At 46.1% G+C, this 25116-nt stretch overlaps 3 protein-coding genes across 3 annotated transcripts; all 3 read right to left on the bottom strand.

The window, feature by feature from the left end:
• Positions 1–9399: 9399 nt before the first annotated feature.
• On the bottom strand, positions 9400–11640 carry HOXA5 (homeobox A5). The gene is made up of 2 exons (XM_074150212.1): positions 11001–11640; positions 9400–9938 (listed from the first exon to the last, which is right to left on the bottom strand). Exons 1-2 carry the CDS (start codon positions 11560–11562, stop codon positions 9688–9690), a joined length of 813 nt encoding a protein of 270 aa, XP_074006313.1. The 5' UTR covers positions 11563–11640; the 3' UTR covers positions 9400–9687.
• Positions 11641–13826: 2186 nt separating this feature from the next.
• HOXA6 (homeobox A6) lies at positions 13827–15859 on the bottom strand. The gene is made up of 2 exons (XM_074150738.1): positions 15424–15859; positions 13827–14086 (listed from the first exon to the last, which is right to left on the bottom strand). Exons 1-2 carry the CDS (start codon positions 15857–15859, stop codon positions 13827–13829), a joined length of 696 nt encoding a protein of 231 aa, XP_074006839.1.
• Positions 15860–21429: 5570 nt separating this feature from the next.
• HOXA7 (homeobox A7) lies at positions 21430–24882 on the bottom strand. The gene is made up of 2 exons (XM_074150213.1): positions 24406–24882; positions 21430–23270 (listed from the first exon to the last, which is right to left on the bottom strand). Exons 1-2 carry the CDS (start codon positions 24779–24781, stop codon positions 22987–22989), a joined length of 660 nt encoding a protein of 219 aa, XP_074006314.1. The 5' UTR covers positions 24782–24882; the 3' UTR covers positions 21430–22986.
• Between the last annotated feature and the right edge of the window lie 234 nt (positions 24883–25116).

The following is a 25116-nucleotide window of genomic DNA, read 5'->3' as shown; positions in this document are numbered from 1 at the left end:
GAGACACTACGGCCGGAGCAATACAGCAGGCTGCCGTGCTCCCGAGCCGCGGTAAAACACAACGAAAAGTGCTGTCTCGGTTTGTAAGCCCAGCGCTATATTGGGAGACCTGACCGGGCTCTGTTTCGTATTATTTACCGTGATTAGATCTCAAAGTATTACTTGTTTCACCGCGTCTCTTTCTACCGTTGGGCTCTGGCGCTGGGTTACAGAGAGAAGGATGCAATTTTGTATATATGACTGTAAATCTGCAAGGTGACCTGAGCTGCTCAGCTGAACTCTGTTTTTTTCGTGTGGTTCTATTAGTCTGCGAAGATGTGCTGAGGCAGGACCTCCAAAAGGCCTGTTCCATGTCTTTGTGGTTTTGTTATCATAAACAAGAACCCAGCCAAGACCACCAAGTGTTATCTTGCACACGGCCATTTCGACATTTTACTGCAAGATTTATGGCTGTAATAAACAATCTCAGAAACCCTTTTTTTTCCCCGGTACTTCCCTTTAACAAACTTGTAGCATCATCCTAAACTCTCAAAGAAAGAAAAGGAGAGGAAAAAATAGGCCAGCTCCCTTATTTTTCCAGAAGGACTAAAGGCTCCATTTCTCTGGCGAAGGAGACTTTAATCAGTTAATAAAGGAGCGAGAGTTTCCTGGCCGAGGCTGGCCGAGGAGGAGATGGGGACCCCACCGGAATTAAGTTGAGAGGGAGAGAGTCAATTTTCATGCACCAAAAAGAGGCAACCTCATACGTACCCAAAAAGGGGGAAAAGTGGGATGCCCCTTTTTCTTGTGAAACACGCAAGCACTCCTGCTACCCTCCACATGCGCGGCTAAAACGTAATTACCCCGAAAGAGAAAATAATAACAACAAGAATAATAGTAATTATTAGTAATAATAATAATAATAATAATAATAATAATAATAATAATAATTGAAGTCAACCTTTCGCCGTGCCCGGGCATCCTCCACCGAGAGCGGTAGGAGGAGGAAGAATCTCACTACCAGCCTGGTTTGAATTTGATTTGAACCATTTTGAATATATTTAGCCCAGCTTTCCCCTCTTGAATGCGAGGCTGTCCCAAGTTTCAAAGTGACCGAAAAGTGACACCGTGTGCATTTTGTTTCTTATTAATCTTACACATTGACAGTCTTTGTTAAATAACAAGGCGTGCCCTTCACCAGGCGACATTTTCATATTTGTTAGACGCGGTGACCTGAAGTTCACCTCGGCCTTGGACTTAGTTTTTCTAAAAGGTCTATAACAGTGTCTTTTAGATAGCGGGGTGCTTTGCCCAGGTCACTACTTCTAAGGGAAAATTAAGAAAAAATCGCGGGAAAATGTAAACGTTATGGAATGTATCGACTGTATTCTCTCCTTTGTTCCCGCGACTGATACAGCCCCCGAGGCTGCTCCTGCCTCCGCGGGCGGGAGCGCTCCTTCCCTATGGTCGCTGCCGGGGCAATGCTCGTAGTTTTGCCCCAAGTTCAGCATTTGGTAAAAGCGGGGACTTCCCTGGTACTGGGGCTCCTCTTAACAAGGGGATGGTTGGCGGGATTTTCTCGCTCTGCCCTGGCGCGGTTAAATAAACACACGTAAAACGTGATTTGTGCCCGGATTTTAAATGAATGGTCTTTTGAGCAGACCTTCCACGCCAGAGAGCAGTGTGCTGAATTCAGAGAGTGAAAGGACAGAAAGAGTTCCTCTCAAATTATTAACTGTTCTGCTCCAGGTTGTTGCCTTTTTCTTTCTTTCTTTCTTTTTTTTTTTTTTTTTTTTTTTAAGGAATAATTTAAACAACAGTTCAGAAGAGTCAATATTTATTGAAGTCGCAGTTTCAACTTCTTTGAAAGTATTCTTGTTGATATTTTTATTCTAAACCGGATTGAAAATATGGAATTCGAGCCACTAATTGTTTTGGTGAGGAAGCAAATGGATTTCGGTCACCTACTCTTGAGTAAGCCGGTTATAGTAACAGCTTTCGTTCTGGGTATATCAAAGACGTATTGTTATTCTTGGAAAGAGTCTGCCTGCTATTCTCTAACAAAATAGATATTTGGCTACGGTTTTAACTTGTTATCAGGCTTTGCTCTTACACCAAATAAATACTCTGGATGTGAAAGGTTATATACTATCTCCAGCCAGGGCAGGCTCCCCAAACGTGCAGTGCCAGGGTTCGCTACAAGTGAGCAACAGCAGCAACTTGTGAACAACGTCTACACGCCGAGAAAACACTTGTATTGTATGCTTCCCAGGCTTCAGCAGGTACTTTAGGCAAAATCTCCAGTAATCACTTTGGCTAATCTGAAATCTAACCCCTCGCGTATTTGTTCCCAAGAAATAGCGCTGGGCTGCCACGATCCAGCTGTGTTTCTGGCAAATAATTCACGCGTACCAGCCACACAGAGGCCGGTGTAGCCTCCTGCCTTGGGGGTGGAAAGGCAGCTATGCACGGATGGGGGTGAGGTGCGCTCCTCCTCGGACTTCCTTGCCGCTCTGTCCCCTCCTCCACACCTTCCATATCTGCTTATGAATATTTGGGAATATCCTTTCCCTCTTCCATCGACCCCTCATCCTCAGTTTCAGGCTGAATACCGTTTGCTGTGATCTCCCCCAGACTGAAATTCCCTATGCGATGTTGGCCAGTTCTCCCTACAGGCACGCCTAACCGAGGAGCTAAAGCTTCAACACCGAGGAACAAAAAATCCCAGCAATGTGGGAATAACTCTCTGTGCAAATAAATTCCACTAAACTTTTTCTTGGGGGGGAGGGGGGGGAAGAGGGGCGGGAGGATGGAGGGAGGGAAAACAACCCTCCCTGCTCCCCATTTCACTGGGAACCGCTGCCTCCAGTAATTCCAGAAGGCTGTGGGACCCCTCCAAATCACGGAGCGGCGCAGGGCGCCAGCTTCTCCGCAATATTTTCCATCGGTAGCGCGGCATGGCCCCGCCGCTCCGCATTTTAAACGAGCTCCTTTGGACCAAACATATAACCCTTATTATCTCCAGCATGTCCTGTTTAAGCACAGTTTAGCGGTCGCTACAGAAATGAGAGCAAAAACAAAGGCGCGGCTGGGATCGATACACGCGTTAATAGCTTCGCTCCTATCTTATCTTCCTGCCATTTTGCAAAGTGAGAAGGCTTAACATTAAACCTCTTAAAGCGGGTTATTATATAATAAACAAGGGCGAAGCATTTTGCTACCTGACTCTCGGCGGAGGCAGCATCAGCGGCTGCCGTGGGGGTAACACGCGTGTTTACCTGCCGCAGCTGAACGTGAGATATTCAGACACAAATGTGGCCGATAATTCAAGATGAAATACAACGTGTATTACTCTTGAAAAGAGGAATTTTCTATCCTTTCCTCGGTAATTGAGGTCATTCAGCCAGTAGGGTTCACCTGGAGTCCATACTGTGATACACACGTAACTCAAAGCTATTTTATCTTTTGTGCTGATAGTCAAGATCTCGGCTATAACATTGACATCAAACTCTGTCTGGGCGAATGACTAAGAGTGGTGCAAAACGTAAACTTTTGACCCTCAACTTTTTGACCTGCAGTTGTAACGCCCTTAACCACAAAGATATACAAAAGCTATGCAGCTTCTTTTAGGAGTAAGAGCCTCGCACTGTTTGTTTCAATAGTTCTGCCGTTTCCCCCAGCTTTCTAAGGGTTTTTTGTTGTTGTTGTTTTGTTTTCTTTTTTCCTTCTTGCTGTTGACAAATCGGATACTTTTGCATTTTTAATTATTGCTTCTTTTTTTTTTTTTTTTCCTCCTTTTCTTTAATCTCGCATCTTTGTAAAGTGCTGTTAAATCAGTTTGCACAGCCTTTCGGCAGCGTTGGAGGGAAGTCTGTTACTCAAAGGCGCTATATGGTTACAATTGCAGGTGAAATGCTGGGTAAGTTCTGGGCGTGAGGTTGGAAAGAATGCGACGAGCGTTGGGGGAAAAGCTGCAGCTCTCTGCTGCGAGGGTCTTAGTCATTTCTCCTTGATTTAAGCATAAAGAAGCAACTCTAATTGTTTGCGAAGCCTTGTCTAGGCAAACGAGTTGACTGTGAACTTGGTCTAAAGCGAGCTCTGCTGGTGATTCCTAGGGTGTGCAGATTTATCTTTTCTGCATTTACTTAACCTGGCAGTGAACTGCACGGGCTGCCATTTGTTATCCAGAGACAGACTTCACCTCAAGCAAGGACTGTTCCACAAAATTGCAATAATTACCCAATAACCTTCATAGCAAATATTATTATTGAAAAGACATTTTTGGGGGGGAAGGGATATAGGAAAGATTCCTTATTCTTGCTATAAGGCGGAATCCTTGCAAATTTTACACGCTCTCTATGTCAGATTTGATATTGTTTGTGCGTGTAGCTACAGGAACATGTGACTGTGATGGTCCATGAGTATTTGCCTTCCAGAGTGACATTAGTGAGGGTGCTTTAATTTGAAAGGGGTAATATTTTCAAAGATGACCAGGCGGCTGGGCTTTAGTTTTGCGCCCTGGCTAGCAACTCTAGCAACAAATTGGGGAGATTTTGAGGGCAGAAAAGAGAAAGAGCTAAGAAAGCAAAGTGATGTCTTAACTTGCTTAGGAGATTTACTTATGTCTGCATTTAATGCGTTAAATCTGTATTTGCGGGGAGGGAAAAGGAATTGCTCGAGTATCCAGGGTTTGAAATCGAAACCTCCTGATCCGCCCCTCATGATCTGTTCCGTTCAATTTCCCATGGAGCAGATTGCAAACCCCTCTATTGTCACCCTTCCACAGATACACACTTATTAAATGTAAGGAAATGGCAGAATAATAATTTCCCCGTAATGTTCTGCAATTAGGGCGTTCGCAGGGCTTAAACAAGGCTGCAGAGCTGTAATTTACGGATGGCTTTCCATCGGATTGTTATACTTCTGGTTTAGAGAAAGTTATGCCTTGCACAGTCACCAGTTACACACATTAAGAGAGTTGCCTAATCTTTAATTGGCCTTACGCTTAGACATGACACACTACACTCAAGTATTTCTTTCAAAGGATTAGGTAAACTATATTTCAAATCGCAGAACGCCACTTGCCATGCCTAAAGTAAAACAAACTTGCACGCATTAATCCCCCAAACACAGCAGAAAAATAATGTGCTCAGATAAGACCCCACTCTTGATTCCCTGCGATTATTCTCCATGACATTTTCCCTCGGAAAACAATTAGGACCTGAGAATATTTTGGTAGAGTTCAGCAGTCTGGGGTTGTTTGAATTTCAGATTTCAAAGCGGATTAGAAAACCTTAATGCGTTTCTGGATTTGAATGGCTTCAACTGTCCTGCTTAGGACAGGGCAGGGCCAGAAATATGGAGAAGTTGTCATTTCTAGATAACTTTCTTTTGTTGTTAAAGAGTTTCTTGCAGTACGGGCGGGTTTATATGCTTGGGCGTTTGGGGATATTTTTCTTTTCCGTAGCTCTGGAATCTCTATACACTGCTTTACGTGGAATATGCTCCAGAAGCCACATGCAGAAATGTGAAAATATATAGTAGCAGATCTTTTCACTCTAGACAGTGAAAAATTACAATCCGCGATGATATCCAGGTTCCTAAAATATTAGTGGAACGGGTGTGCCTGTGTTTGTGTATTCACCAGATAATTCAAATATCGCAGTGCTGTTGAATACTGAGTAATCGCGAATGGTTTGTGTCTAGTATCATTCCCGTTTACAAGCGAAGGATTTTCTTTGGAAAAGGACTCGAACATAAATGAAGTTCAAACTTTTAAAGGGTTTTCATGCCTTTCCCTCAAACTATAAAATTTTATGGCATATAATATAATATAATACACGCCTATCATATATAATTTTCTGGTATTCCTGTTGACGAAAATGTGACAGCTAGTGTACTATAAAATCTCCAGCTGTTTACTGCGGAAATGATTTTCAAATGTACATTTGGATATGCACTTCTAAAGTCTTTCCTATTTTTTTAATATAAAGTATATGCATATGTATTTGTTTAGAGTTCATAGGAAGATACACAGACACAAAGGCTTCAGGCTCCATTTATCTTACACAAGGGCTTGACTCTAAATATTCAATATTTGCAAAACTGTGAGATTTTTGAGCTGAGCCAACCTTATGTAATACTGTTTCTTTAACGTTAAAGCAAAATAAATTAAAAAAAGGAATCAGTCGGCAGTGTGCGGACCTTGCAGAGGTACACAACACCCTTACCCTCCTCTACTCCTGTGCCTTTCTCTCGCTTTTGCTCACAGTAGCAGATAAAGCCTAAAGCCGCAGTATTCAAATGGGATAACACTAGCGAAATAAAACAAAGCCCATCTCCCAGCTCTCATCAAACCACCCCGTTCTTTTGCAAACCCGACTTTATGACACATGAAGGAAAACAATGCGAACTGCTGAATCCCTGTTACTCCAAACCTGAGCAGAGAAAGAGATAATCACAGCTAGTTCATATATATATGTGTGTATATATATATATATTTAATCTTTTTTTTGAGACAATTCTCAAATCTCTTCTCTAGCCCCTGACTAGTTGTTCTGATCCCCATCCCACCCCCCCACCCCCCCACCCCCCCACCCCACCCCCCCCCCGCGAGATCATTCGCCTAAGTAACAGCTCTGAGGATAAGGATCAGGCCTTAATGCTACCCAGAGAAAGACAGAGTTCCTTTCACCCTTTCATTCAAGTCCTGGAAATTCAAAGACTAAAGTTAAATCCGGCCATAAAGTTTATTGCTGAGTAATCACACTCTAGTGAGAACAGTCCACTTAAATAAAAAGAATGTTGAAGTAAACACGCAGCTGGGGCCTACCCCACAATGGCAGCCAGCAATATAAGGCAGAGAGGGAGAGAGGAGAGCTGGGGGGATATTTACAATCTTCAATAAACCAAGCCCGTATTTCATAATTTGCAGCACTCTAATGACCTGTAGTCTCTTGTATTAATGCTACAAGTTACAGTCAATTGGTTCACTTTAAAAAAAAAAAAAGTCACAGGAACATATATATGTATACACACATACACACCCTTTGTATACATAAATACACCAATATTAGGCACACATATGCATGTGCACGGCTTTATACAGGCATATATATTGATTTGTACATGCATGCCCTCGTGCACATAATTTTAATATATTTATATTTATGCAGTTACATATAGGATCTGGGAAAAGTTACAGCAACGTTATAAACGCAAATCCCCCAAACACACTATGCGCTCGCAGAAGGACATATATACATAGCTAAAGCTTTCTGCGCAACCCAATGCAGAAAATAGTAATCTTAGGCTCTCCAGTACAGTCCATGCCATTATAATACCAGCTCTGATGTGCAACATATTTCACCAATCCAAAGATTATTACTACATCAGCACGCCTCCAACTCTATCATGCCTACATAAGACACTGCCCAGATAATATCAAGCCCTATCTATTTTGTTTCCCCTTTTTTTTAATCGCCTGCAGTAACTACTCTTTGCTAAACAAAACCTCTCCAAACTTGGACAGTCTATTGGAGCAAAGGAAGTAATTATCTTCTGCGGTAGTCAAAGTGATTAAAGCTAGGCCCCAAAATCCATCTCTGCCAAAGTCGCTTATTGTGGTTTACTTTGATTTGATCGTTAAAATAGAGAGCTAGCTGCTGCGAGTGAAGGGATGGGGGGGATTTGCAGCGCAACCTGGATCATTAGTGGTTGATCCTGCCTCTCGGGCTCGGTGGGACCGTCCTGAAAAGCTCCCAGGCGGAGAGGAAAGGAAAGAGAAAGAGAAAGGGAAAGAGAAAGAGAGAGAGAGGCGAGAGGCAGCGAGAGCGAGCGGGAGCCTCGGCTTCCCCACTGTACAAATAAACTTTAAGGAACTTGTGCACAAAACTTACCTTTGACTTGCAAGGAGCCATTTTTCATACAGTATTGAGAACTTGTGGTTTGGATACTTCTGTCCCTAAACCTGACAATTTGAATGGCCAGGAGGCACACGTAGCCTGCAAAAGAGTCAAATGAAGTCCAGCGTCAGTGAGATTATATGTTATGTGGTATATAATGTTGGATGTCAACTCCCCAAAACCATAAAACTTACTTTAATGGCACCACGTGACTTTTTATAGCCAGTGAGCCTATCTGTCTGTGCTATGGATGATTTTACGATCTAATTCATAGACAAAACCCTATTCATTTGGCACCCAAATGTCATATAGCCGGAACTGGGGCTTATAAAGTTTACTGTTTTATAACTTTTAAGGGAAGGCATCAATGTAACCAGTCAGTAAATGTGCAAATCTTTAGTTGCTCTTAGAAGCTCAGAAGAGTTAACCATTCAAGCTCTGATGGGGTAAGTAACATTACGTTTATAGCAAACTAATTGTAGCGAAGAAAACCAAAAATCTTTAAAGGGTGAAAAGTGGGAATGTGGCTAGCGAGGGTTACTAATAGACGCAGAGGGCTCGGACGTGGCTGTCCTGCAAATATACTTAATGAAACCACAGAGAAATTCTAGAGCGATGCAAACACGTCTTGGAGTTAGCAGCGTGTTTTAACAAAGCACATGTTTGGGTTTTGTTTTTTTGGTTTTTTTTTTTTTTTTTCAACCATCAGCAAACAGCTAACAGTTGATTCACCCACAAAGGGTGTTGATTGTGGTCCTGCGATGCAGCTTTTCACCTAGCGAGAAACTATTAAGGAGGAACTTATGGTCAAACTTTCAATTAAAAATACTGGTAGCGGACAACCGCAGCGTCTGCCATTTGCAACGTGCAGCAGGAGCCAGGTAAAATATTATTACAAACTCTGCACGGGTTAATATTTTTTTCAGAGGCAAATCAGGAAGCACAACTTCTTGCTTTGCACAAACCAGATCACGAAAACTTTACAATAGAAAGTTTATTTTTTTTTGTTGATTTCCAGTCAGTTTTTTTTAAAAACAAATACAAAAAAAAAAAAAAGCTGATCACAGTTTGCTCAAACAGCCAGACTTTGACTATATTTGTAACTTTGTTCACAAAAAACATACATCACAGAAGCTGCGCTTAATAAGAGCCACTTCTAAGAGTTCGTGCAAAGAGTCATATACAAAGGCACAGCAAGGACATACTGCTTGGAATCACAGTTTTCGTCACAGATTCACTATTCACTACACGTAGGACAAGTTCAGTTGATTTCATCATTTCACCTCTACAACAGCATTAATTACACAGGAATTATATAGGTAGTTTGAATAAAAATATTTTTAACAGCTTGGAGCTATACAGACATTAACACTTGACCACACATGCACAGTTAAGCAGGTTGAGTGCAACACATAACATTTGTACTAAACCGGGGGAGGGTTTCTTTCTCTCTCTCTTTTTTTTTTTTTTAATCTTCTTTTTTTTTGTTCTTTTTTGTTTAGTTTTGTTTTGTTTTAACAGTTACTTCAAGTAACACAGCTCGCTTCATATAAATAAGTTAAAACATCTATTATTTTTTCAAGACAAAGCCATTCAAGACAAAGAAATGTACGATAAAAGCAGATCTACTTATACACGCGAGAGAATGGTAATAAACAGGCTCATGATTAAAAGATGAATAAGGGCGACAAGAACAGGGTTTCTTCACAGAAGTAACACAAGGAAGTTTTAGAAAGTCAACTTAGTACTGACATGAGACGCAGGGTCAGCTAATACTGCTCAGTACTTTTAATTGATCAAACGCTTAGGGACGGAATGCCCCTCCTGCAGCTGCCATGCTCATACTTTTCAGCTTATTATCCTTTTTCCATTTCATTCTCCTGTTTTGGAACCAGATCTTTATTTGTCTCTCTGAGAGGCAAAGAGCATGTGCTATTTCAATCCTTCTTCTGCGGGTCAGGTATCTATTGAAGTGAAATTCCTTTTCCAGCTCCAAGGTCTGATAGCGGGTGTAAGCAGTCCGAGCCCTTTTCCCTTCTGGTCCCCCTATGTTGTCTGGAAGAGAAAAGTACATGATTTAGATTCTCAGCAGCCACTCGGAGCCTTCGTGTCTTATTGCAGCTACCAGCGACCAGGACCGTTATTCTCAGTCCTGCTTGGTTTTGTTTCTGGCTTGGATAAAGGCTCAACAAGTTTCCCCCTCCAGCCCCCTTTAGGAAAGGCTTGGGGGAGGGGGATTTGGTGGTCTCGGTAAGTTTTCGCTTGGATTTGGGGTTCGCTTTTTTTTTTTAATTGGATTTTAGTATGGTTTTTTCTTTTTTTTTTTTTTCTTTTTTTTTTTTCTTTTTTTTTTTTAAGGCTAATCCTACACACACACACGCCTTCCCCAGATAAGCTGGTTTGGAGGACGCCTCTGCTGCTGGCTGTGTTTTCAGGGCTGGGAGAGCAAAGCTGAAGCATGCAGCCTTTTCCCACGGCTGAGCTGGGGGAAGGCTCAGGGAGGCAGCGAGCCCCCGGCTGCTCCCCCAGCAGCGAGGGCAGGGCAGGTACCCGGGGTTCAAAGTTGCTCCGCTTCCCCGCGCCCCTCAAACCTTCCCCTCGGAGTTTGGGGCGACTCGCCCCCCCCCCCCGCCCTCCTCCCCCCATGGCTTCCCAGCAGTGAAAACTGCCCTCCTCGCCCTCTCCTATTCTCTTCTTAATATGGCTCGGCGAAATAAATGGGGTCAGCCGCGCCGTTCCCACTGGAGGATTCCCCCTTCCAGAAGAGAGCCGGGATCAGCCTCTGCTCCCTATCTCCCCTTCGAGAAGGCGCTTTCTGCTCCCCCGCTGCCCGCCGGGGTCGGCGCTGGGAGCCAGGCGGGCTGTGTTTTTGGGGTCGGGCGTCCTTTTTTTTTTTTTTTAAAATTTTTTTTTTTTAATTTTTCTTTTGGGGGGGGACTCGCTCAGAGAAGAGAGCGTGCTTCCCTGCGAGCAGAGTTGTGCTGTGCGCAGAGGCTTGCCCGCTCTCACGCCCTCCTCTCCCCCTCTCCCCGACCTTGCTCGGCGCAGCCACCCGGTTTACATTAAATCCTCCTTTTCCTCCAGAGAAATAAAGAAAGAAGAGGGTATTTGCTTTACCATGACTTATGTGCAGTTTTCGCATCCAGGGGTAGATCTGGGGCTGTGAAGGCTGGGCTGTGCTTTGGTCGGTCGGGGCACTTGCCTGCTCGCTGCTTGCTGGAGTGTCTTCCTCAGTCCCAGACGAGGTGCCAACCCCGTCTCTGCTGATGTGCGTGTTGCTGCTGGAATTGGACGAAGTGCTGGTGGAGTTGGCGAGGGAGTTTTTCACCCCGTGGTGACTCTCGCTGACAGGCGAACCGGCCACGGCGGTGCAGGGCAGAGGGTCAGGGGGAGGCGAGTGGGAAGCCGCCGCGGGCTGGTTGTACCTGGGCTCTGTCGAGGCAGAGGTGGTGTTGGCCGGGTAACTGCGGGGTCTCTCATTGGCACCAAAGTGGGTGGAAGCAGAGCGCCCGACGCTGAGGTCCATGCCATTGTAGCCGTATCCGTACCTGCCGGAGTGCATGCTGGCGGAGTCCCTGTATTGCTCGCTCACCGAGCTGTGATCTCCATAATTATGTAACTGGTAGTCCGGGCCATTTGGATAGCGACCGCAAAATGAGTTTACAAAATAAGAGCTCATTTGTTTTTTGATATGTGTGCTTGATTTGTGGCTCTTGGTCGTTTTGTGCGTCTATAGCACCCTTGCACAATTTATGATGAATTATGGAAATGACTGGGACATGTACTTGGTTCCCTCCTACGTAGGCACCCAAATATGGGGTACGGCTTCACATCACGTGCTTTTGTTGTCCAGTCGTAAATCCTGCCTGATGACCTCTAGAGGTAAACTCGTGCACTGGTGGGGGAGCTGGGAGGGCGCGGGCGGCCCGGCGCGCGCCGCCGAGGCGCGCCGCCGCCGCCGCCGCCCGCCGGTCCGCCGGCCTCCGGCGCCACCCGCTGGCGACGCGGGGGATGGCGGCGGCTCGGCGGGGTCGGCCCGGGGTGACGGCCCCCGACGGCGGCGCGGAGCCGAGGGGAGAGGAGCGGAGAGGCGCGGGGCGCGCCGCCACCGCCGGCGGCAGCGGCAGCGGCGGTGGAAGCGGCCGACGGGGGCTACGGGGACGGTGGGGACGGCGGGACCGGCGGGGCTGCCTCTCCCGCCCCGGCCGCCGGAGAGCCTGGCGTGCAGGGAGTGCTTCGCTTTGTGCCTGTTGTCTCCTCCGTGCTAGGCTTACGTACACCAGTTCACAAATCCTATACGATCCGCACTCGGATGCTGGCAACGCTTATGTCCCTTCTCAATATGTATATATATATATATATATATATTTTTTTTTTTTTTTTCCCCCCCCCTCCCCTTTTCCCATGCCGGAGGTTTCAAGAGGCACCCGGGTCCCGCCGATGGGAAATGGCAGGTACCTATGAAAGATAAATATCGTGCAGCGTTTTTCCAACTAGGGGGTCAAATTCCAGGCGTCTTTACGGCCGCCGTTATTTTTCCGCCTCTCGGAAAAAAAAAAAAAAAAAAACAAACAACCAAACCCAACAAAAACAACAAACCACACAAAACCTCTAAATGCGGCGGTGGCCATTTTGCAGTAGTATTTTCCAGATATGGCTTTTAAAATATTTAGAGCAGTAGCCCAAATAGCGTTGCCTTCCAAACAAAAGAGCCCTGATGCGTATACAAGTGTATTTGTACACAGCTTCACACACACACTCACGCACACACAATATAATATACCGAGATATAACGTATATATTAATCAATATTTTCGCTGCTCTTATTCTACTTATACAGAACTCGAAGTGGAAGCATTTTATGGCAGCTACTTTTCTTTAGAGTATCTATTTTTTCCAGTGCTAAGAAATGCGAATGTGAATTAAGATGTCACAAAAGCGGGGAAGAAAATCCCCGAGTTAGTGTGACAGACGCTTTTCTTTTCATAAAATTAAATTAAAATAAAATAAAATAAAATAAAATAAAATAAAATAAAATAAAGAAGAAAAATCGACCCAAGCCCACGAAGCCCCAAGAAACGTAGTCCATAATTCAAAGCCCCTTCAGTGTAGAGCTGAGCTCACCGAAACCTCAGCGTAAGCTCAACGGGAACCACAGAAACTCGCCCGCTTTGAAACCTCTTCCCTCGCTTCCCCTGAAGTTTAACACCGAGTTTTTACTTTAATACTAGTAGTGCAGATTAGACAGTGTAGCGGGATTTTAAAAATCTCCCTGCAATTCTTCTTCGCTTTAACTGCAAGTTTATACCCAGAGTTTTATACAACGATTTTTTTAAAGGATTTTTCTTCTTTTTGCTATTTAAATATCTTATACATGCGTAAAACTTTTTTTCCTCCCCTGCAGACCATAAGCTCCCGAACACAGCATAACGAGACGGCCCGAGGTAGTGGGAATTAGCAAAAACATAAAGTCAAGATTTTCTAAAATCTCTCGTATTTCTACAATATGAACATTTGTAATTTAAAAAAAAAAAAAAAAAAAAAAAAAGAAGAAGGAGAAAAACAAAGAAAGAAAGGAAAGGAAAAAAAATCACTCGCTTATGTCTTCTCACGCAAGCACGCCAGGGACACTCACCCACACACAGATGCTCACCTCAAATATTTAAAAATCTAAGCCATTTCTCTAATACTTTAAGCAACGCCATCTACGCTTTGGGAAGGTAGTTATATACACACATGCCTGTAGCTCGAAAGCTCGGACTTCCACATATATTAAAGAAAGTCACAGATGATTGCAAATATACATCTTTTAACCAAGCCTTTTGGGAATTAAAAGACTGTGACAAACCTATAGGATTTTAGTAGCAGAAGGAACACAAGCTAAATAATAATAGTAATAGTAAGCGCTAAGGAAAGGCCTGGTAACGTTTATTAAACGCGGTTCTACTCCCCTGACTTTTCCTCTGTTTCTTCGCTGCTGGGCTGTGTGGAATTTATGAATTTGTTTTCCTTTTTCCATTTCATCCGCCTGTTTTGAAACCATATTTTAATCTGGCGTTCAGTAAGGCAGAGAGCGTTTGCAATCTCAATACGTCGTCTTCGGGTTAAGTATCTGTTAAAATGAAATTCCTTCTCTAACTCTAGCGTTTGGTATCTGGTGTAAGTTTGCCTCCCTCGTCTCCCATGAGTTCCATATACTGTACCTGTAGAAGTAAAGACAAAACGATCGCATTGGACAGGGCCCAGTGATTTCAGACCAGAAAGAGCGGTTAGTATATTCTGCCTCCTTTTGCAGGCACAATCACAGGGAGGGGGGGTGCTGCTCTGATTTCCTGGAAGTTTTTTTTTTTTCTTGTTTTTTTTTTATCCTCCTTTTCCTTTTTTTCCTGCCTGACCAGCTGTAAATGCGGATGTGCAGCGTGCTTACGGTGGTGGAGTCAGTGGGATACAAAGAGGCTTTAAGGTGGACCTAGGGGAAGTGAAGTAGGTAGGACCCGTGTGAATCGCTGAGCAGTGTCTACCCTCTGCGTGGTGAGAGCCTGTGCGCGCACACACACACACACGCGCGCACACACACACGCGTGCCACCCGGGGAGCTGCACGCATGTGTGTGTGCGTGTGTGTGTGTGTGTGCACGCATATGCGGGTGTGTTTACACAAACACACTCTATTGCCATGGCTGTGACTACAGAGGGTCTGTAATTTAAGTATAGTTATAGACATCAGCTAAAGATCATAGAAGAGCCTTTGCCATTTGCTCCAGGATTTTATTGCCCTCGAATGCAAAGCAGCATCAGAATAGTCTTCCTAAAAGTTTAGCTTTCCCGAAAAAGAAATGAGACCCACAGTCCAGCAAACGTAAACTCGGGAGGAGGGGAGTCATTAGCAAACACTGGAAGTAAACGTCTTAATATGGGATTATTAAAAATAAGTGCCACCCCTCCCCTCCCAGCACCACTCCTGGACAGAATAGTTCAATTATGTGAAGTTCACTTGTAAGTCAGAGAAAATCCGCGATGCCGTGGAAGTGCGCCCACGGCCCCAGAAACGTGCTCTCAGTATCCAACACTCACAGGCTAATGAGCTGGGGGAGGGGGGCGAGGAGGAATGTGCCACAAACGCATTGGATCCTCACTACAGAGGGCATATTCCCTGCATCGCGCTCTGACAATGAAGGAGCGGAGCAGAGGCTTTGGGGTGGCTTCAGGAGAGCGGTAAAGCTGCTCTGCTCCTTTTTTTTTTTTTTTTTTTTTTTTTTTTTTGCCTGCTTCTTAAAGATTCCCCAGTCTCTTTCAGCAGTCGGCCCGCAAGCTGGTCTTTCGGCCACCGTTCCCAGGGTGCCAACGTGCCAGGTCTAAAATAACCTGGGAAGGTTTCGTGTTACATATTGCCCTGCTGGAACCGTGTCTTTCCAGCACTCTGGACTTTATCTAAGAACCACAAAAAGAAAAAAAATCTTGGGGAAAGAAACTTTTTCCTTCCTCCACACCCCCACCCCCCACCCCCCACCCACCTCCTTGATTGCATCGAAATGCCTTACCAGCGCAGGAGTTCATCCGCTGCATCCAGGGGTAAACAGGGCTCGTGTACTTCCGGTCGGTGCCTTCGTCATTTACAATTTTGGCTTGGACGCCGCTGGATTTGTACTGTTGATCGGGAGAAAAGTGCAGGTAGTCCCCGGGCCCCCTCTGCTTGCCACTGCCGGAGGGAGAGGCGCTACTAATTTCCTTGTCCGAGTAAAAACAAGAGGCTCCGTACTCATAGGAAGCCCGATTGCAAGCAATGACGGTGTTGGACTGTTGGTAGAAACAAGGTGAGGTGTAAGTCTTGTCCTGCAGGCTGCTTGCCCCGTACGAAGCCGGAAAATGCCTGAGAGCATCATAGCCCGCCGGGTAAAGGGGGATCTGCCCGAGGAAAGAGTCCTGGCCCCCGGGCAGGCTCCCCGGGAAAGTGGGATTCACGAAATAGGAACTCATTTGCTCTCCCCCTCTCCCGGACCGTGATTTGTTGTGTATTAGTACATCTGGCGATAACTATTAGGAGTCATCGAAGTGGTTTGTTTCTGGATGGCCGAGCGCCAAAAGCGACAGCAGAAAATAGGAGCAGCTGACGGCGGGGCGGCCAATGGGAGCGCGCGCGGCGCCCGCTCCCCCGGGGCCGCCGCCACCGCGCCGCCAACTTACCGGCAGCCCCGGCCCCGCCGCGCCGCCCCGCGCAACCCCGCGCAGCCCCCGCGGGGACCGGCCGCGCCCCCGCCGCGGCACCGCCCCTCCGGAGGAAAAAATATTGCAGCAACAACAATAATAATAATAGTAATAGTCGTAATAATAGATTCCCGGCAGGAGCAGGCAGTGTGACAGCGGAGGACGGGGACACTCACCCCCCGCCCCGGCGGCGGGAGGGGTGTGTAGGGGGAGCCCTGAAAAAGTTGGCGGACCCTCGACCGGCACGTCGCCCCCGAGGGAGCGGCACAGGCCCGCGGGCAGGGTGGGCGAGCCGCCCCCCGGCTCTCCGGCCGAGGGGAATGCTGCGGGTGGGAAAGTTTGGAGCGGAGGGAGTACGTGAAAGGGGGAGCGGGGTGCCGCGCAGCGCGGGGGGAGCCGGCCCGGCCTCTCTCTATTTTCCCATGGATGCTACAGCTGCATCCAGGAGTTTCTAGGCGATTTTTTTTTTTTTTTTTTTATTCTCTTCCGGAGATCGTCCCTCCGCTGAGGCTTCCCTTCGGAGCTCAGGGAACCCACGTCAGCGCAGAACCCAGCTTTTGTGAGAGAGGCTAACGCGTCCTGAGTGGAAGAGGCCTCGTATCTTAATGAACACCCCCATAATTAACGCAGAGGTTGTGGCTGGGGCAGGGAACGGTGGCCTTCTCTGGAGGGGGATTTCTGGTTTGCACCAAGTGTCCGAGAAGGCCCCGGGAAGGGCCAGGCGGGCTCCCGGCGCCCCCGAGCAGCCCAGATAAAGTTCCACGTGTCTCTTCTCCCCGAGTCCCCCCCCCTCCAGAGTCGAGCCGAGGGAATCAAACATTCAAATTCAAAAACGAGCCAGTAGGACTATTCCTAATTAATACAGCCCCGCTAATGAGTCAGCAGAAGCCAATCGGTTTCGTTGTTGCTCCGAATAATTAAACGCGGATGTATGTCTTTAAGAGGGAAAAAAAATAATACATGAAACAAACATTTCCACCTTCATTTTTCAACATGGCAGTTACCCCATAGCGGAAATATAATTCTTGGCCCAGGGCAGGGACAGTAACAGTGCTGATGAAATTCGCTGAGGCGCTTTTAATTCGGCCGTAACCCTGCAGTTCCTGGAGATAACATGAGGTTGTTCATTCCAAACTGTGTTTACTCATAATCCGTACCCATTACAACAGACTGAATAGCCTAATTTTAAACGCGCTCTGACGGAAAGTGGCATTCGTATTAGCCCCGTTTCCTAAAGTAGCTTTCAAAGGAGAGTTTTGCTGTTGTTGGGAGACTATTTGCCTCATTTCCGGGGGCAGATTACAATACCTATAAAACAGTAGTGAGCTAAAACATCGCTCCACAATAGTTTGCATTGTTCACAGTCTCAGCTGGACTTTCACATTCAGATGTTGATTGCCTCCAATTTTTTTTTTCTTTCCCAACTTCCTTAACCTCTTCATCCCGGCTAATCCATAAACACACCTGGTAGAATTGCAGCTCGCTCGCTGCATGCTTTGGGAAGTCATTTCAGAAACGTGTATTTCCTGAAAGCCAGCCTTCTCCAGACAAAAAAAAAAAAAAAAAAAAAAAAAAAGTTTTTCTTTTTACTCAGTGCGAATAGTTTAAAAAGAAAACAAGCACACAGTACGCTAAATACAACGAGGTGTTCAGAAGAGCAGATTCTCACCAACATACATCAGAACGAAAACACACCGTGAAAAATGAATGCTCGAGACACGCGAAAACCACCGGCCCTACTTTAAAAAGTTGTAGCCAGACGGCCTTTTGTTTGAATCCATCACACAGAGACCAAAATAAAAAAATCCCTCCAGGCTTAGTTATATTTACATTTTATAGCATCGGTTACAGACTGATTTTTTTTTCCTCCTCTTTTTTTTTTTTTTCTTTTTTTTTTTTTTGTTTCTTTTCTCTTTTTCAAGTTATTGTTTGCATCCAAATCAAACTGTCGAAAACCCGACCGCAGGCAGCGAAAACATTTCTTCGTTCATCCCGTAATATTAAAAGGAATGAAATGTGCGCGTTTGCCCGGCCAGGTCGTGTTAGAGTAGTTACAGTGACAGCTAAACAATCTGCACTGCAATCTCCGCTTCAGTCACATTCAAGCGTCCTCTCCGCTCCTCCCCCTACCCCCAGAAAACCCCGAATTACAATAATCTGTTACCCCCAGCTTTGCCGGGAAAATGTCCTGCCCGAACACATTTTGCAGCAGTTCCCCTTCACCGTTCCCGTCCCCCCCCCCAGGAAAGCAGAAAGCCAGCCGCTGCATTTTGCCACCGCAACAAAGTCACACTTGGCGATACCCGTGTATTTCGTCCGCCTTTTATTTGTTTTCGGAATTCCCCGCACCCCCAGCACCTCCTCCCCCAAAAACACTTCGCCTTCCTCATCTCGCCGAAAACCCGGCCGCCTACCCCAGCCACCCCCCGCATACAGGTGCGGGGGCAGTTACCCTCTTGAGCTTAAAAGCCTCCTTCTCGTATATAAAACCACTTACAAATCCTTCTCATGCTCGGCAGCGTCACCAAAAAGCAACCTTTACCTAATAGCTCCTAATCCAAACAGTTTGGGCAAGGCGAACCGTTGTTTAGACTGGCGGGGTACGGGGAGCCTGGCCGGGGGGACGCGGGCGGGTCCTCCCCAGCCAGCTCACACTGTGATATTTTACAGTTGACACACACCGAGGTACAAGCGGAGGGGAAGGGGAGGGGGCAGAGCCGGCCCTGCCGGAATATCTTGCCCGGGGGCGAGCTCTGGTGCTCCCGTAGGAAAGGTAGGCCGGATTTCTTTCTTTTTTTTTTTTTTTTTTTCTTTCTTTTTTTTTTTAATCTTTTATTTGGGTTTCCCCCAAGCAGAGCAAGCTCCCAGGGGCTGCGGGGGCCGCTCCGCTCCCGCCTCCGCCGTCCCGCCACGCCGTGGCAGCACTGAGCACCCCGCAATAAATAATCCGGCGCTCACTGCAGCTCCAGTCCGGCGGATACCGCAATGCAATGCAAATGCAATGCTTTATCAGCCCGCCAGCACAACCACAGCCGGGGCCAACCGACGTTACAGCGCTCCGAGCCGCTCGTTCGCCATGAGGAGGCGGGAGAGGGAGCCGGGCGGCGGCGGCGGGGTGTTTCGGGGGCGCCGTCGCCGGGGCTCCGCTTCCCCCCCCGCCGGCACACACCGCGGGGCACCGGCCCGCCAAGCCGTCGCTTCCTTATCCTCCCCCACCCCCCCCCACCCCTCTCCGCCCCAGGGCTGCACCGTAACAGTCACAACAAGGAGAGAAAAGGGTAAAAAACAAAAAAAAAAAAAGAAAAGAAAAGCTCGGTCTGTGGCGCTGGAACGGGTTCAGCCGCTGCAAAGCCCGCGCCGCGCAGCCGAGACGCGCAAGCGACCCACGCCAGAAAGCGCCGGGAACGCTGTTCCCAGGGACCCACGGCCAGGCACGGGAGTTTTGCAGGCAGCGCTTAATCTCATAAAGAAAATCAAAGACACATTTGCGCTGTTCCCCCCGCCCCACCATCCCCCCCGCCCCCTTTCCCTTTTCCCCCCGTCTCGAAATAACCTTTCTCCTGGACAATCTAGGGGAGCCAGAAGACATTGTGCTGACTGGTGGGGTTTTTTTCTGGAATAGCAAAAAATAAATTACATCTAAATTCCAGCTGCCGCAATTGAACTTTAAGTTAATGCTGCGAAATAAAAAAAAAAATTAAAATGTTGGGGGGGTTAATTTTTTTTTTCCTTGTGCTGGAAAAAAAAATCCCCTCGGATTGATGCTGTAAATCTGAACTCTCAGAAAATAAGCTTAATGTCTCAGCAACCTCCGGGCAAATAGAAATAAACTGCGTGAAAAAAAGAAAATAATAAAAATCCGCGGCTTCTTTGCTAAATAATAGAAATTAAGACATTTTATTCAGGCATATTTTTGCATGCACTGGTTAAGTCGAAATCAGCTGAGCTGCAGCCACCTCTAATTCTGGCCGGTAACATTTCCATTTGGTTTAATTGCACATGTCTAATATTTAAACGTATTAAACCATGTTTCCCTGCTTACGGTAGTGTCATATACGTTTCTCACCTTTTAGGTTCTGGCTCACAGGAGCCCCTGCGACTTTGACAGCTGTCGCTTTGGCTGCACAGGAGACGAATCGCCCTCCTTTTGGTGCCAGAAGAAGCAGGAAATTAGCCAGGTTGCAAGTTGAAAATCTGCCACGCCAGTGCTTTGAATCCAATATGCCACACCTTCCAGCGGGGGAACTGGAAATTGCCATCCCGGATCTGTGTTCTAGGCGGCTGCTTATGCCGAACCTCCGCACACTTTGTTCACTATTGCCTTACAAAGAACAAATGAAATGGGGATTGAAAGCCAGAGAGATCCGAAGCAGGACAGAGCTCAGCAAAAGAATGCGGCTCTATTCTCGCAAGGGAAATTATAAAAAAGTTCATGTTCACGGTTACCATCCACATGACCGACAACGACCAATGGAAAAACCGAACAACTCATAAAGTTGTATTGCAAAGTTGTAAATTTTCATAAACAACAACGGATTTATGGCCTTTTCCTCATCACTAAGAAGAGGCAGGTCTTAGAGAGGCGCCATCTTACCACAGAGGCAGCCCTGGAGTTTTTTAAAAGACCTGGAGTTTGTACTAATTTTATTAAGATTACAATTAGTACGTTGACCGGGGACGGAGTGTAGTAGAAAAAGGGAACTTCTGCGCAAATGATGCTCTGGTTCTACCTGTATTTACCCGGACGAATAAAAGGACTTTTCGAGAGAGCTTTTTTTTTTTTTTTTTTTTTTTAATTTTTCACAAGGATTGAAAATATTAGACCTCCTTGATAATACGTGGTAACTGGCAAAAATGATACATTTTCTAAAGCGGGGCGCTTTTTTCCCTTTTTAATGCCAACCTGATGCCCCCCGCCCCCCGAAAGCCGCACGCACAAACCACACACGTACCCGACCAGATCATTTACACTTGGAAGTTTCGCGTCGCACTTTCTGTTCATTACAAAATTATTATTTCGCTGCATGCGATTTCGGCTTGATCGCCGGCCGCCTGGACCGGGGTTACGATTGCAAGAGGACGCGGGAACACGGTGGAAGGAAGCCCTCCCATAAAGAAGGCTTTCCGCTTTATTAATCAACTGAGCTAGGGAAAAAAAAAAAATCACGAAGTCGAGGTAGAGAAATTGACTGATTCCTATCAATTCATCACCTTGGATTTTTTTTCCTTCCGATTATGAAAAAAAAAGATTTATATAGTCTAATTTCTTTATTTGTCTGTGTAAATTATTTTTTGATGCTTCCTTCGAACTGTTTCCCTAATAAAGAAACACGATTCATTGTCAACAAGCATATTTATTTTCTGTGTAACATAAAACACATTTATTGTGGGAGATACTTGAACACGGTATCACTTCCAAAGAGAGTTCACAGACATTATTTTTTTTTTCCACTTCCAATACTTACACGGCATATCCAAATGTTCACAACGAACACATCGAAACACATTGTAACATACAAATTTTGAATAAACTTTAGCCAAGCCTTCAAGACGGATTTATACAGAGTTCTTAACAATACATCATGCTACAAAGTTTCCAAATTAATTACATACTTCCCAATTTATGACATGATCTTACAAATGAGCTCCAAGACGAATATAAATGACAAAAAAAAAATCGTTCAAATATACAGTATCTGCTATTGTAGGAAAATTCACGGTATTACATATTAACACGTTCGGATAATCAGGACAAACAGGTTTTGTCTCTTTTTTGTTTGTGTTTTTTTTTTTTTTAAGGTGGTTACATGGTCATTTAAATTCACTTTTCAAAAAAACACTTTTCGCTATATTAAGTAAGATCAACCTAGACTAAGAAAACGGCCTTTAGCAGAGGCAGCCGAAGGTAGAAGCCAACGGGAGATATTAAACCGCTTTGTACAATATTGGCATGTGTTTGCTTCCTCACTTGGAATAGTAAAGAATCGAGAACAAAGATATATTGCAGCATATGGTTTTCATTTATAATTGCTTTGGAATAAATATATTATTTTAAATTTAAATATATTCAGCCTTTTCGGTACCAAATTCTATACCAAAGCTATTGATGCGTGCTTTTTGAACGACTACACTTATATTTCTAAAAGCATTTTGCGATTCACATTAGTAATGTTATCTTCTTTTGACTACTAAAATACAGTATACTTTCGAAGATAGGTAGGCGGAGCAAGATATATAGGTAGTCTGGAAAATAGGTAGTACAAATCATTGCTGTAGATTGTAGTGGTTTGTGGAACATCTTTTTTTTTTTTTTCCCCTTTACTTGCTGTTTAACCTTTTGTTAGTGTAGCTGTTAGTTATGATACTTTTCTAACAATAATTAAAAAAAAAAGAAATAAGAAAAAAAAAAGAGAAGTGCAGAGCTACTTATTCAAAATTAGGTAGTTTTTCGTGTTATGAGCCTAATGCACTTTTCCCCTCACACATGATTGGGACTATTGAGTCAGGTAGTTACTTCGGAAGGTCACGCTTTAACTATCTGTGCAAGCAGCAGTTCTCCCACTGAAATGTCCCCTGGACAAACCCACCCAGGTCTGGGTGAACGAAAAAACAAATGATTGTAGGATGCTCTTAGGAGATATTACCGAAAGGTTCTCCACAGGGCAGGTTTGGGGAGTACGGGAGAGTGGAGAGAAGGCTGGAAAACCACCCCAAGAGACGTTTTCACGTTTGCAAACGCTCGCTTGCAAGATGAATATTAAAGGGAACTGATTTTTTTTTTTAAATAAAAACAGTGAGTGTCTCTCTCTCTCTTTTTTTTTTTTTTTCCTTAAAGGGAGCTTTTCCAACTGTCATGTGCATACATTATACTAGGAGATCGCTTCCTCGAATGGGACTTCTTAGTCCTCCTCCTCTTCGTCTTCTTCCACTTTCTCGACAGAGGCTGCTGCTGACGTGGGCTCGTTGGGAGCCGGGGTGCTGGAGCTCTCTTCCTTGTGCTCCTTCTTCCACTTCATCCTTCGGTTCTGGAACCAGATTTTGATCTGCCTCTCCGTCAGGCAGAGGGCATGGGCGATCTCTATCCTCCGCCGCCGAGTCAGATAACGATTGAAGTGGAATTCCTTCTCCAGCTCCAGGGTCTGGTAGCGGGTGTAGGTCTGGCGCCCTCGCTTCCTATCTGGACCTGAAAGCAGGCACACACGGCCAGGAGTTAGGCAAGAAGAGAAGAAGAGAAGTGGAAAGTTTTCTCTTTTTAGGTTTGGTTGTTTTGATTTTGTTTTGTTGTTTTTTTGTTGTTTTTTTTCCCCCCTCACCCATTATTATGATGATTTTTAAAATAAATAAATAAACAAACAAGCAAACAAAAAGGCGACCGAGCAAGAGTCAATGATACCCTTCTCCCACTTCCACCCGCCCCCCACTTTGCCCTAACAAAGACATTTCAGCCACACGACCTGCCCTGCTCAGGCAGGGCAAAAATTAAGTTGCTCGAGACCTAGAAAAAGTGGAGAGAAAGCATTCAGGAGAGGAGGTGAGGGAGGAAATTGCTTTTGGGAGGAGGAACTTTCCCCCCAGGCGATATATTTCCCTAAAACCTTCCAGACTTTCGCGTTTCGCAAGGGGAAATAAAAAGCTGGAAGGCTGGGCCGTATTTATTTTATTTTAATGTCGGGGGCTCCCTCCACCCCCCACTCCCACCCCACCCCGCCTGGATCGTAAACAATACATTGCATTTAGCTCCAGAAGAGAGCTCTCCTTTTTCACACACTCTCGCCCCCAGCCTCTCTCCCCCACCCCCCAGTTCCCCACCCCCCCCCCGCTCCGTTTTCCTGTTTAGTACATTTCTATAGATCCTTATCTCCGTGGAAAGGGCAGGGGGGACGAGGGTGGCACGTCTCGGCAACGTGGGCTGGCAAAGTCTTCAGCAGCCCGTCCCCCGCTCCTGAACGCCCCTCTCCCCTCCGCCTTCCCCAGCGAGCGGGATTTTTTTGCCCAACTTCGGCAGAGGGCAGGGGAGACGCTTACCCGTGGGGGCTCTGGGAGCCCGCAGCCAACTCTCCACATTTCTATAGCAAACAGCGCAAACCAACTCAATGCTAAAATTCCATAGCAAATGGAGTTAAATAAATTTACGAGGCTAGAACCCATTAATTGGGCAATAAAAAGTTTTATGATACTCATTTACATACAATGCCACGGGCTTTCTACGCAATGGCGCCTCGGCTATAATTAAAACCATAAAGGCTGTGCTGACAGTAATTCTGGCGACACGCTTTGCCTGGCTGCCACGGCTCCGAGCCCTCTCCGCTCGCCCCTACCTGAAGACCTCATCCAGGGGTATATCCGGAAATTAGGCTCAGCCTGGTTGTGCAGGTTGCTTTCCTCCGCTTTCTCACAGCTGGGTTTGGTTAGCTCATTGCAGAGGACGGGAATGTTCTGATCAAAAGAGGAACAATGCAGGTTGTAGGCATCAGAGCCCAGGCTGTATCCGGAAGAGAACGGGCTTTGATATATGGTACTGTTCACATTGTACAAGCCGGGCATGGAGGAGGCGAAGGCACCCGCGCCTGGTCCATAGCCGCTTCTCTGGGAGTTGCTTGCAAAGGAGCAAGAAGTAGGCTCTGCATTTTGGAAAAGAGAAGCCCCCGCCGTATATTTGCTAAAAAGCGCATTCACATAATACGAAGAGCTCATAATTTTGACCTGTGATTTGTTGTCCGGCAGGCTTCAGTGTCGGTTTTACGAGGTAGCGTGATATATGATAACATTACACCCCCAGATTTACACCAAACCCCATTTTCTTTTGGACTGAGCTGCCTGGAGCACGTGACCGGTCATATGACGCCGCCCGCCAATCCCCGCCCGCCTCACAGGTGGTGCCGGCCGCGGCCCGACGGTGCCCGGCCATGGACGGGGACGGGGACGGGGACGGGGACGGGGACGCCGCCGCCGCGCCCGGCAGCGCCCTCCAGCCGCCGCCGCCCCCCCCCCCCCCAATCGCCCCCGCGACGGCGCCGCCGGGAGTGTGT

The sequence above is a fragment of the Numenius arquata genome, chromosome 7, assembly GCF_964106895.1.
Source record: "Numenius arquata chromosome 7, bNumArq3.hap1.1, whole genome shotgun sequence".
NCBI lineage: Eukaryota > Metazoa > Chordata > Aves > Charadriiformes > Scolopacidae > Numenius > Numenius arquata.
The sequence above is the reverse complement of the archived record's forward strand: the minus strand, read 5'-3'. Positions and strand labels throughout refer to the sequence as shown.